The 12,010-nt window shown below is 36.2% G+C and overlaps 1 protein-coding gene across 9 annotated transcripts in view; it reads left to right on the top strand.

Moving 5' to 3' along the window:
* The first annotated feature begins 439 nt into the window (after positions 1–439).
* Prpf40a (pre-mRNA processing factor 40 homolog A) overlaps positions 440–12,010 on the top strand; it is a 55,048-nt gene continuing 43,477 nt past the window's right edge. For 4 of the 9 annotated variants that reach the window (XM_063259101.1, XM_063259100.1, XM_003478691.5 and 1 more), the window contains exons 1-2: positions 501–725; positions 1,785–1,916. In XM_063259101.1, the coding sequence (XP_063115171.1) occupies positions 516–725; positions 1,785–1,916 (342 nt within the window). In that variant the 5' untranslated portion in view covers positions 501–515. Of the gene's footprint in view, positions 726–1,784; positions 1,917–3,208; positions 3,302–12,010 lie in introns of those variants that run through there. The other 5 variants (XM_023561012.2, XM_013142455.3, XM_005007692.4 and 2 more) reach the window with 3 other exon arrangements.

The raw sequence follows: 12,010 nt of genomic DNA, 5'->3' as shown, positions 1-12,010 counted from the left end.
TTCCTGGAGACCTCACCCCTACACCGCAAGCGCGGCGCGCGCACCTCGGTCACAGCCACCTACAGCGCGGCACGATGCTGACCCCGCCCCGTCCCACCCTACCCAACCCTACCCCACCCTACCCTTGACGGCCTCAAGGTTTGTGGGGCGTATGTAACTCTGGCGGGGCGGGGGGAATGAAGGTGGAAGTTTCCCACCACTACTACAGGGTGAAAGGGTCTAAACCCGGGAAGCTGGGACATGGTTGTCTTGCCTTCTCTAGGGGAAGTTGGTGGAGTTTTCTCAGTGGAGGACTTGGAAACTTCCTCCGTCCCCCTCCCCCATGCAGGCGACACCGAGGGAGGCTGAGGTCGGGGCGAATCACCGCAGAGCTGCGTGTCGATAGCGCACGCTGATTGGACAGTGTGGAAGCCTATCAGCTTGTTAGCCCCCTTAGATGCCCGCCCCGTAGCTCAGGGCAGCCTTTAACCTTTAGCCTCAGCGGACGCCAGCCACTCAGATCGCTTCTTGTTGGTATGTGTAGCGGCAGTGGCCGCCGGCGGAGCAGTCTGAGCCCAACGATGAGGCCGGGGACGGGAGCAGAGCGTGGAGGCCTCATGGTGAGTGAAATGGAGAACCAACCTCCCTCGCGGGGTCCCGGGGACGGGGAGCGGAGATTGTCCGGCTCAACCCTCTGCTCCAGCTCATGGGTCTCTGCTGACGGCTTCCTGAGGAGACGGCCCTCGGTAAGGGATCGGTGGGGCCGGAGAAAGCGGCACAATGAAAAACGGAGTCTGAGACAGGAAGCTTCCTCCAAAAGGAGCAGAAGATAAGAGTGGACCAAGGAAGAGCACGAGACGGTGGGATATGTCTCGAGGAAGAGAAATGGAGGGTTAGGAGGCACAAAGAGAAGGATGTGGGACCCTGAAGTTCCCATCGGCTTGGCCTAGACTGATACGCATTTGAAGGTGCAGAGCCCTGGGCGGGCTGTGAGTGTTGGAGCCGTAGGCCCGTTTTAGTATGAAATCTTGATCCAGTAACACTTTAAAAGAGACCACCAGGATTTGTTTTCTCTAGTAGTGGTGGTAGTCTACAGGGAGGACTGTTGGGAGAATTGACAAGAGATAATTACCTAGTTTAAAATCTAGAACAATGAACGCATGTAAAAAAAAGCAGTTGCCTTTTAAAAGTGCATTAAAATGCATGAATTAGTTGTTCGCATTTAGAGTCTAAATGACAGAACCTCAGTCTTTTGCTTTGGCAAAAGGAGTTTTACCTCTCTTAACACTGTTACCAGGAACTGGTATGCTGTTAGGAATGAAGTATAGCTGGGTATCCATGCTCTTGTGCATTATAAGGCCAGTCCTCTAAATGAATTTGGTCAATTTAGAAATTTAAAGTCAGTAACCCAATAACGTTGTAACAGACCAGCTGACTCACTTGCATTTGTGTGAAATAGAACAAAGTTTTGGTTTTCACCGTTTACATTAGCATTCAATACGTATTCTCTAAGCTTAGTAAGACAGTAGTTGATTAATCAGTATCCCCTCCCCCAAGAGACAGCTATGATTCACCTGTTCCATCTGTGAATTTAATCTTCTCCATTTTATTGTGGAATTTGCGGATCCTTAAAAATACTGGCATAGTGCATCTTGTTGAAAACAGAAAAGTACAAATTAATAATAAATCACCCCTTAGTCTGATACTGTGCTTCTGTGGGTAAGTGAGTAGTTCAAGTGAGATTCTTTTTTTTTTGAGGAGCGTTTAATGTAGCTTGTTAACTTTCAATTTTTACTGTTTTTCAGATGGGGCACCCTGGCATGCATTATACACCAATGGGAATGCACCCAATGGGTCAGAGAGCAAATATGCCTCCTGTACCTCATGGAATGATGCCACAAATGATGCCCCCTATGGGAGGACCACCAATGGGACAAGTAAGAATGTTACATTTTTGTTTGTTTTTTATTTATTTTTGCCTCTGTTGTTACTTTGTTAAGATCTCAAAATGTAGGTTGGATATTGTACTTGTAGCTGTTTAAGCATTAGTTTATGCCCAGATAGTGTTTCAAATAAGATAAATGTTGAATCTTGACTATAACCAAATTTTTAATATTAATAGAAAAGTTCTGTGAAACAAATTTACTACTTCAACAAAATTAAGATTTTTTTTTTCAATTTTAAAAGTGGACATCTAAGCTTTATAACAATGATTTTTTCTAGCATGTCAAATGGAGTTAATCTTGTAAGTAAATACATAGCAGGGACAACATAACTTATTTTTGTCTATCATGTAAAATGCATGGAATCAGAAAATAGTAATTGTTTAGAAATTTGGCTTAGAATGAATTTTGTTCTTGAAAGACTTTCTGCTTTGTGTGTGGGATGGGAAGATTTTGTTTTGTAAATCATTCTTCACAGGACAGTGCAAATAGGTAGTCCATTTTCCACTTACACTTGTTTTGTTTTTTAGTGCATACTGCTTCTGCACTCCTGTTTATTAGCTTCCCCTTTCATCTCTAGCATAAAATGTAAATGGACACTTTGTGAGAGTGTTTTGGATCAAAAGGTTTTAATGCTGACTCAGTGACCGGTAAAACTGAGTTTCTAGAGAAACATGCATAAGGTCAACAGGATCATGTACCATACATAACTGTTTTTACAGTATGCTAGGTTCTATAATACGCAAGTCCCTTAGGTGACTGGATTATTTCCATATGAATATCTTGCTAAATCACAAGAAATTTAGGCTAGCAAACTAATTTGGAAAGCCAATTACATATGCTATTTTCCTAATAAGTACTGTTTACTTTGACATTTGTTTGAGCCTCAATGGTTACAGTTAGTGAAATTATAGTGGAAAAAGGAGCTTGCTGTCTTTTTTTAAAAACGTTAACAGTAGAAGGGCTCAACGTCAGCTGTTTTTTTTCTTTTGTATTTGGAATATAACCCTTAATTTTGTACAAAAATCTTTATTCAAAGGCACCAGACCCAAAATATTCTGTCTACAGGAGTTCTTTATATAAAAAAGGTTTTTATTCTGTTACTGTAGAATAACACAAATTTTAAAACTCCATAGGAGACGCAGAGACAACTCTGATTCTTCTGTTTCCTTCCATCTCTAAGCAGCAAGGAGCTCTTCTTATTTTCTTGGTAGAGCTGCTCTAACTAGATAATGAGCTTTAAAAATATTTATTCTTTAAATGCTCTGGTTCTTATTTAAAATTAGTTTCTTTCCACAGAAAGATAAAATAAAACAATTTGCTACTGCCAGATGCTTCTCTCTTTTCTGGGGCCTTCTGTTTCCATTGGGCCAATCAAGGTAAGTTTTGCAAGGGATTGACCTGCTTACCCTTGCTGTAATGGTGCTAGTGCACTACCAAAGCCAAGATACCAGCTAGTCATTGCTAGTAAAATGCAGATTTTGTTTTTTAAAAGTACTTTTATGTATCTCATTGACATAAGCTGGTTGCAGTTTGTTTTACGGCCCTTTCTCTTTAGCTATCTCAGTGGCCATCTTCCTCATAAGTTTGCTTGGTATATATCCATTCAGATACTTTGAAATTACCTCTATGGTTTTCTTCTACTTTTTTTTTAACTAGGCCAGTATATGCTGTGTGCCTTTAAATGTACCTAATTATGCAAATTCCTAGAATTGTTTCTCCCTCTGTTGGCTCCTGTTAGGATAGTGAATAAGTGTTTTAGGAGTCTAGCTCTGAGGATCACAAGAGAAGGACACATCATTTTTCTCAAAATTGGATTATTATTCTTTGCCCCTTAAATAGCTAACAAATGTGAATCCCAAATCTTGCTAAAGTTATTATTTTAGCATTATAAGAGACTAGGAGAGCATGGATAATTTGCATCCTCAAATAAAAGAGGAATCTTATTTAAAGTTCTGTAAACATCCCCTTAAAAGTAAAAGTTAATAAGTAGCAAAAATTATTTTTTGCGTCATTTCTTCTGTCTATACGCTTAAGAAGTATTGATGAGCTGTAAGGGATCACAAAGTAATTGAGAAGCAACAGGATGCCTGTTTCATTCACAGCACATGGTTCTACCATACAATTTTAAAAGTGAACTCACAAATTCTTTAGACTTTGAGGCTGAAAATTATGGAACCTTCATATACAGTTGGGTGTTCCATGACTTCCAGGTTTTACATTCGCTGATTCAACTATTAGTTGACAGTGTTAGAAAAATAAATCACATCTGTACTGAACAAGTACAGACCTTTTTCTTGTTCCATAAACGTGACTTCATAACAACTATGTATGTATATTAGCATGCATGTGGTATTATTACGTATAAGTAATCTAGAGATGATAGAGTATACGAAAGGATGTGCATAGATTATATGTAGATACTATGCCGTTTACATGTACAGAATTTGAGCATCTCTATTTTGATAACCGTGTGTGTCCAAGAACCCAGTCCCTGTTGGTTGCCTGTATTGACTACATTTTGTAAGATCTCTTCTGGGACAAATAACTAAAATTGAAGGCAGTCTTAATTGCTAAATGATTGTGGCCTTAGAAATGTTACTGAATATAACACAAAATTTTAAAATTTGTTTGTAAAACAATATGCACAATGGACACAGTAATCTGGAGAAGCTAAAGTTCACAATTTTAAAATGCAACAAGTTAACTTAGATGTATAATATTTTTGTTTCTTTAAATTAATGAAATAACGTAGAATGCCATTTTAATAATTTAGTCAGAATAGGTTGTTAATTTTCAAATGGAGCTTAATATTTCTTTTATGTTCATCTTACGCTGTAGATCAAATTTACTTGTGTAACTCTATAAGAAAATCATACCTTTATAGAATTAAAACTTTTAAGTTGTATAAATGTCAAGAATATTTTTTCTACCTGTGTGCAAAAATCAAAAATTTCCAGTAGTAATTTCTGTTGAACTATAATTATATGAGACTCTCTTCTTCTATATCTTGGTAATACTTTCTATTCTTTTCTTTTTGTTTTTTTTTCTGCACAAAAAAACATATATATCCTGCCATCTATTAGCCACAGATGAATTTTCCTTTTCCTAACAAAGTCACACTCTCATTTTTATTTTGTTTTGCTTTGCTTTGTTTTGTTTGTTTTGTTTTAATTTTTCTGCTCTGTGAGATCTATTAACAGTGAGGGGGAACCTCTTGGAGCTTTCAGTGATACAAACAGCCTGCAATGGCACACATGCTATAGGTTCATTCTGTAAGATCCCTTTCAGACCCAATGGCCTATGATTCAATCCAGATAATTTGAGAGTAGATGTTACGAGATCTTAGGGGTTGCTTTAGAAATAAAAGAACAGGAAATTCTGGCTGGGCATGGTACCCTATTTGACAAATTTAAAAATGTTGTGAGATAAGGCTCAGTGCAAAGGCCTGTGGGTTCATTCTCCTTAGCAAAAAGAACAAAAATTCTTTTTGTAATGCTTCACTAGTTGTGTTTGTTCAGTGCTCTCTCTCCCTTGGTTCATTGTTCAATAAATTAATAAGTGAACATTTGTGATTTACAATAAGTTTGATTTTCTTAACATTGAATAAGGCAGGCTCTAACAGATCTTGTTTTATTTATATTTCTCTCACCATATGAGCCCAGATTGTCATACTCTCAATGGCTGGGGTTCTCAATTTTTGAACAAATTTCTTATTTTAATACTATCACCATGTCTAAAACTTGACATCATTGTGCGTTCCTTTCTCAAGAATCTCTGATGCTTTTCTATACGTGTGGCCTGGGATCTCAGTTCTGTAGGGTAGCTTTCAAAGTAAACGTCAAAACACATTTCAAACATGGATGTTTTCACACTTCTAATTTCAATCAAAACTAGTCTTTCCATATTTTAAGCGATTTGATTGGGTTAGTTCATGGCTGAACTGACATTGTTTTTCTTGCCTCCTGCCTCAAATTCACCGTGAAGTTTTCTTTGCTTACGTAAATTTTATTTCAAGTTTAATCTCTGAAGATTCTTAGAAATAACTTTGGCCAATATATACCTCCCTTTCCAACTAAAAAATCCTATGGTATCTATTCATACTCTCCTGTTGTGTTTATTTTGGCACTTAGCTATTGATTTGTTTTATTTTGTGTTTTTCATTTGCTGGTTGCCTAGCAGGTACCAGACTGTGGGCTCTTAGAGGGCAGGTACTATGTTCTATACTGTTTTTAAGAAGCCTGTGTAAATGCTGAGCAGTTCTTGGCACATTATGGGTGCTCATTAAAATACTTGTTGAATGAATGAAACAAATAAGAGATGCCTTTTCCCATAATACAAGCCAGAAAATTAGTCCCTGTTACATGTATTTGTTTCCAGCATTTGCTTATGACCTTGGGTTGTTATCAGTTTAGTCTCTGCCTCTTTACTGTCGTTTTTTTTCATTTAGTGATAAAACATAAAAATAAGTAAAGTAAATACTTTTGTTTGCTCAGTAACTCTGAAATACTTTGGTTACAGGCAAAACTACTTCTGTCTGGTATTATTGATTATCAAGGTTTACTGGAGAGTTGTTTTATTTTGGAGTTTTCCATGAAGTAGAGAAAGATAATTTGGAATATAGGACTTCCAGGGGCTTATTTTGTATAGGCAAAAGAAACTATACTTTTGAAGTAGACGTTAGCCAGTGGCAAAAAGAAATTTTTTTTTTGGTCTCTGAGAAGAGTTTCACTACACAGTTCAGGCTGACCTTGAACTCGCCTGTAGCCAAGGATGGCCTCGAACTCTCAACAATCCACCTGCCTCTGCCTCCTGAGTGCTGGGATTACAGGTGTGTGCCACCACACCTAGCCAAGAAATTTTTTTTTTTTTTTTGTCTTTTTCCTTTTTCCTTTTTCCTTTTTATCGGTACCAGGGATCACGACTGCCTGCTTACAAGGCAGGTGCTTATGCCACTGAGCTAAATCCCCAGCCCCGCCAAGGAAGTTTTTGGGTTTTGGCTTTTTTTTTTCTTTTTGGTACCAGGGATCAAACTCATGACCTCATGCTTGCCAGGCAGGTGCTTAGGCCACTAAATCCCTAACCCCCACACACACATTTTTTTTTTTTTTTTTGTAGACAGGCTCTTGCTATGTAGTTCAGGTTAGCCTTCAGACTATGTAGCCCAGGCTGTCCTTGATTCTCTTGCCTCAGCCTTAGAGTGCAGAGATTATAGGTATCTGTCACCGTACCCTGCTACAAAAAAACTTTTAATAGGTATCTACTCATAATTATTGAATCTAGACAATTTGTGTATCCATTTACATTATTTAGGCAAGTACTTTTAAAAAATGCATTAACCCAAATTTTCGTGTATATAACTTTTAGACTGGGGCATTAGGATTTGACAAGATTTTATTAGTAGACTACAGATAATGCTTATTTTCTTATTATTAGCCATTCATTTAAATATGAATCACTTATTCAGAGATTTCAGTTAGAGTAATGTTTGTGTGGGAAGTATTTATAGAGATATAAGAAAAATGAACTTGTTTCCCTTTTGAGATTCACAAAGCAGTCTTTCAGAAGCCTTTGAAGCTTTTAGTCAATATTCCTGTCCTGATTATTTCTTCCCATCCTTCTCCCCAGTCTCCCTATTTATCTGTTTATTTTAGTTTGTCCAGCGCATTGCTTGAAATTAGAATTTTGTGAAAATGTTTTAAGTAAAGCCATTTATCCATTTAATTTATTTTGTAGGTTAAAAAGGCAGTGTTGTAACAACTTAGTATTAAAACATATGAACAAATATATTCATTAAGTGTGGGATCACAAAGAGAAATGTCAACAAGCTAACCTGTTGATTTTTAATTAGGTTTGTTAGGAATGTTGACATGACTTTGAGTCACAAAATAGTATTACCAGTAGGTGGAAAGATTTGGTCTTAGGTACAGCTGATACCTGTATAATCTGGTTGTATTTTTCTGTTTGTGTTTTACCTGGAGAAATAGGTCTAACCTGTGAAAGTTTATAAGTGAAGAAGCTATCTTTAGTCTTTCATTATTTTATTTTCCGTATCTTCATTCTTCTTTTAGATATTTAGTTCTCTTGGATGTGGCGCTAGTGTAAAGATAAATGACATGTACCTTGTTCTTCAGAAGCTTACAGTCATTTCTGAGATACCTATCTGAACAATATTGCATCTTCCTCCTGCTACTATGGCTGACACGATATTTTGAGGCATTTGAAAAGCTAGTGGATATGAATCTTTCTATATTTGCTTTCTATTTCTCTAAGGTTTTGACTATTTTAGACTTTCATTTTGAAGGAGGAAAAAAAGCAACATTCTTAATACAATGCAAAAGGGAGTCACACTCATTAGGTCCTGAACCTCTGTTTAGGTGTAGACATTTAAAATTACCTTTTGATTGATGAATGAGCATTAAGTTTGTGTTAATTGTATCTTTCGTTGTTTTGTTTTTGGAGATACGATTTATTACTGTGTAGCCTAGGCTCACTCTTGGTGATTTCCTGCCTTAGCCTCTCAAGTACTGGCATTACAAGTGTGTGCCACCATGCCTGGCTTTAACTTCCTATTTGAAAACATGGGTTAGATACAGTGTCTTGGCCGCATGGTATCAAGAAAGTTGTCACTTCTCAGAAATACCATTTTTCAGTAATTTCCAAATAATTACATATTTATGATGTACACAGTGATGCTGCATAGTGATGTTTGAGTCATTGATGGCCTACATATATGACAGTATTGCCATAAGATTGTAATGGAACTGAAAAATAGTCTATGATCTAGTATTGTATTTTTATTGTACCTAGTCTGTGTACCTTTTCTGTGTTTAGGTATGCAAGAACTTACTGCACAGTTTCCTACTGTAATTAGTACAATAACTTGCAGTATAAATTTATATTCTAGGAGTAATAGTCTACTATTGCAGCCTGTGTAGGCTCAGTTAGGTTTGGTTAGGAACAATAATGTCCACATAATAATATTGAGCTCAATAACAGACTGTTATGTACTGTGCTAAGCCAGGTAACACAGTGAAGCTAAAAAATTCCTGTGGCCTAATGTCAATAGCTGTACTGTTGTCTAGCACAATGCATTGTATTTGTAAGGATGCTGGTATAAACAAACTTATTATACTACCAGTCATATTAATGAATAACATATATTGCTTTGTGTAGAACATATTACTTGGTAGTAATGCCTGTAATTTATGTATTTATGTGTACTTACTTAGAATGTATTCCTCGTCACAAAAAAGTTTACTGTAGAATAGCTATCATAGTGTCCATACCAGCAGCAGCTCTCATATCTCTTGATGCATTAAAGGTCACATCTAATGATTGACCAGTACCATCGAGATTTGTATAAATACACTGATATTTATGGAACAATAAAATCATGTAGTATGCTTATCAAAAAATAACCTCCATCGTTAAGAGCAACATGACTGTTACTTAATATAGTAAGAAGTTATCCATTCCTCCTAATGAAATAAAGCTTGACAAGTTAGATATATATATCATACTGAATCTAACTTGAAGGACTTGAGTAAGAGGATAATAATAAAGGTCTTATGTTCTTGATATACTACATAAGATGGCTTAAGTGATTTTTTTTTAGTGTAAATACTGTATTAAAGTCTTGGATATGTGACTTGAAATACTATTTGTATGTGTCCCCAGTTAATATTTAGACCTTTTTAAAAATAAAAACATGGTTCATTTTTATAGCTATTTCTGAGCTTTTGTGTTATGTATTCTTTATTTAAAAGAATCATAATTTTGCCATCATGTTTATATAGGCTGAGAAATTCATGTATCCTACTAAATTTGATCCTCCTGACTAAAATGTAGGTTGGTGAGTTGGATGTACTAATACTAGAAAGGCCCAGAGAGTTAGGTTAATTGCACAGGGACTTGTAGAGCTAGTACAGAGTATGGTACTTGATGTATGATTGATTTCTGTTGACAGCGATACTATTGTATTTACAAGATGCTTTTAAAGGAGAGAAATGCCTGAGATATAAATAAGTAAATGAGAAAGCAGGCAAAATAGAAGATGCTTTCCTTATATAGTTGAAAAGCAGTAATAAATGGATTCAAGCAACCATCTGTCAGAAATATTTAAGAAAAACAGGTTGTGTCTGTAAGGAACGTGTTTTTATCACATTTTTAAACAATATAGTACTAAAGTATACCCAAGGATATGTATAAGTTGTATGAAAATACTGTGCTGTTTTTTTCTAACAGACTTGAACATCTTTGATTTTAGTATCTTGTAAGAAATAGAAGTATCTTTACTATCTTCCTGGAAATAGGCCCCATGAATGGTGAATGACAGCTATAGCTATCGCATCTTTTTTTTTTTTGGTCTTTTTCATTTTTATCGGTACCAGGATGGTACTGGGGATCGAACTCACGACAGCCTGTTTGCAAGGCAGGTACTTAGGCCACTGAGCTAAATCCCCAGCCTCACATCTTTTTTTTTGGTCCTGGAAACCAAACTCAGAATCTTGCGCTTACCAGACAGGTACTCATGCTGCTGAGCTATATCCTCCACACTGTTTATTGAGCTTTGTTCTGAATCTTTTATCTATGTTTTAGCCCTGCAATTATTCTCTAAAGTCAAGTGGGTGGTACTATTTTTGCCACTGGGGATAAAATTGAGGTCCAGAGAGGTCAAAGTCAAATTAGCCCAAGATTACATACATACATGCTAGGAGTTTGACAAAAGAGTATACTTAATTGTGTGTTGGGCTGCTTCTCTAATTGACAGTAAACAATTATACAATTAATTGAGTTAACTTCCTCAGTCTTTATTTAGGGAAAATGACTTCTAACAGTCCATGGCTGAAGTCTCAGACAGTACTAGGTGCCTTGTTTCTTGTAAATGTCCTGCCATATTGCTACATAATGCCAGCAGTTGTCTCATAAAATGGTAAGGCTATGTTTCACACAATGACTTATTTTTTTGCTTTGTTTTTGAGATAAGGTCTTGGTAGGTAGCCCAGGCAGGCCTGGACTCCCTATGTAGCCTAGGTTGGCTGCAAACTTGTAGTAAGTAGTGCACCTGCCTCAGCCTCCTAAGTGATGGGAATATTGGTATGTGTGTGCCATGCATAGGATGACGTTTTGTGCAGGTTAAGTGATTTTCTACTTTGGGATGAATGTTTAATTCCATTTATAGTTTCGGTCTTTGTACTTACAATATTTTGCACTTACTTTAGATTTACTCAGAGTAGTTTATTGGTGCATAAGAAAGTTGTTTTTAGAATACTTTACAACGTTTCTTTGACTGTATAAGTATCTTGTAGAATTTGACTTCAGTACATTTAAAAGGAGCCAAATAAAGAGGTAAGAATGAAATACTCTGGTTATCAGCTTAAAACTACATGCTTTTACCAACAGTTATTTTTAAAAATCATCTAAATTTAAAATTTTTTTCAAACGATTGTCTATGAAGCTAGATAAAAGGTCAGGTTGTTAGTGATTTTTTTTCAAGGAAGAGATAATTTAGTAAAGGAATTATGAAGGCCTTTATGTTTGTTTTCTGTGCATATCATAGTAAAATTTGACACAGTATATTTTATACAACTTATTGCTGTAGCATTGATACTGCTTTTATCACATTTATTTTTCATTTTTAAACAATTTGAAGTGATAAGTGAAACATACTCATGTATGTCTGACTTTGAACTAGTTATGTGACACCCTCTAAGTTTTGTTCATTTGTTTTCCTCAAACCTGTGTGTCTTCTGAAAAAACCTGGATAATTGCCCTTGTGACTAGGAAACAGAAATGTGCATAGAAATTGTTTTGTATAATGTGTATACATATTTGCCAAAGTAGTTTAAATGGAAATTTGTAAAGCAATATGTGTTTTAAGTTTTATAATACGGTTTACGTTAAGCTGTCAATTACCATTTTGTAGCTTTATGAGTGCTGTTTATAAAATTAATAAATTAGACACACAAGCAAAAACATCACATGGGTTCTCAAAGATGAATAATATGAAATAAGGTGATAGATCCTCTGTAAATGGGAAAGATAGCTAGAGATGAAGGGAAGGAAGGGGCCAATAAAAAAAAAGA

Source organism: Cavia porcellus, unplaced genomic scaffold (assembly GCF_034190915.1).
Source record: "Cavia porcellus strain 051 isolate PalLab524CR breed Dunkin Hartley unplaced genomic scaffold, mCavPor4.1 scaffold_12, whole genome shotgun sequence".
Classification (NCBI taxonomy): Eukaryota; Metazoa; Chordata; class Mammalia; order Rodentia; family Caviidae; genus Cavia; species Cavia porcellus.
The sequence above is the reverse complement of the archived record's forward strand: the minus strand, read 5'-3'. Positions and strand labels throughout refer to the sequence as shown.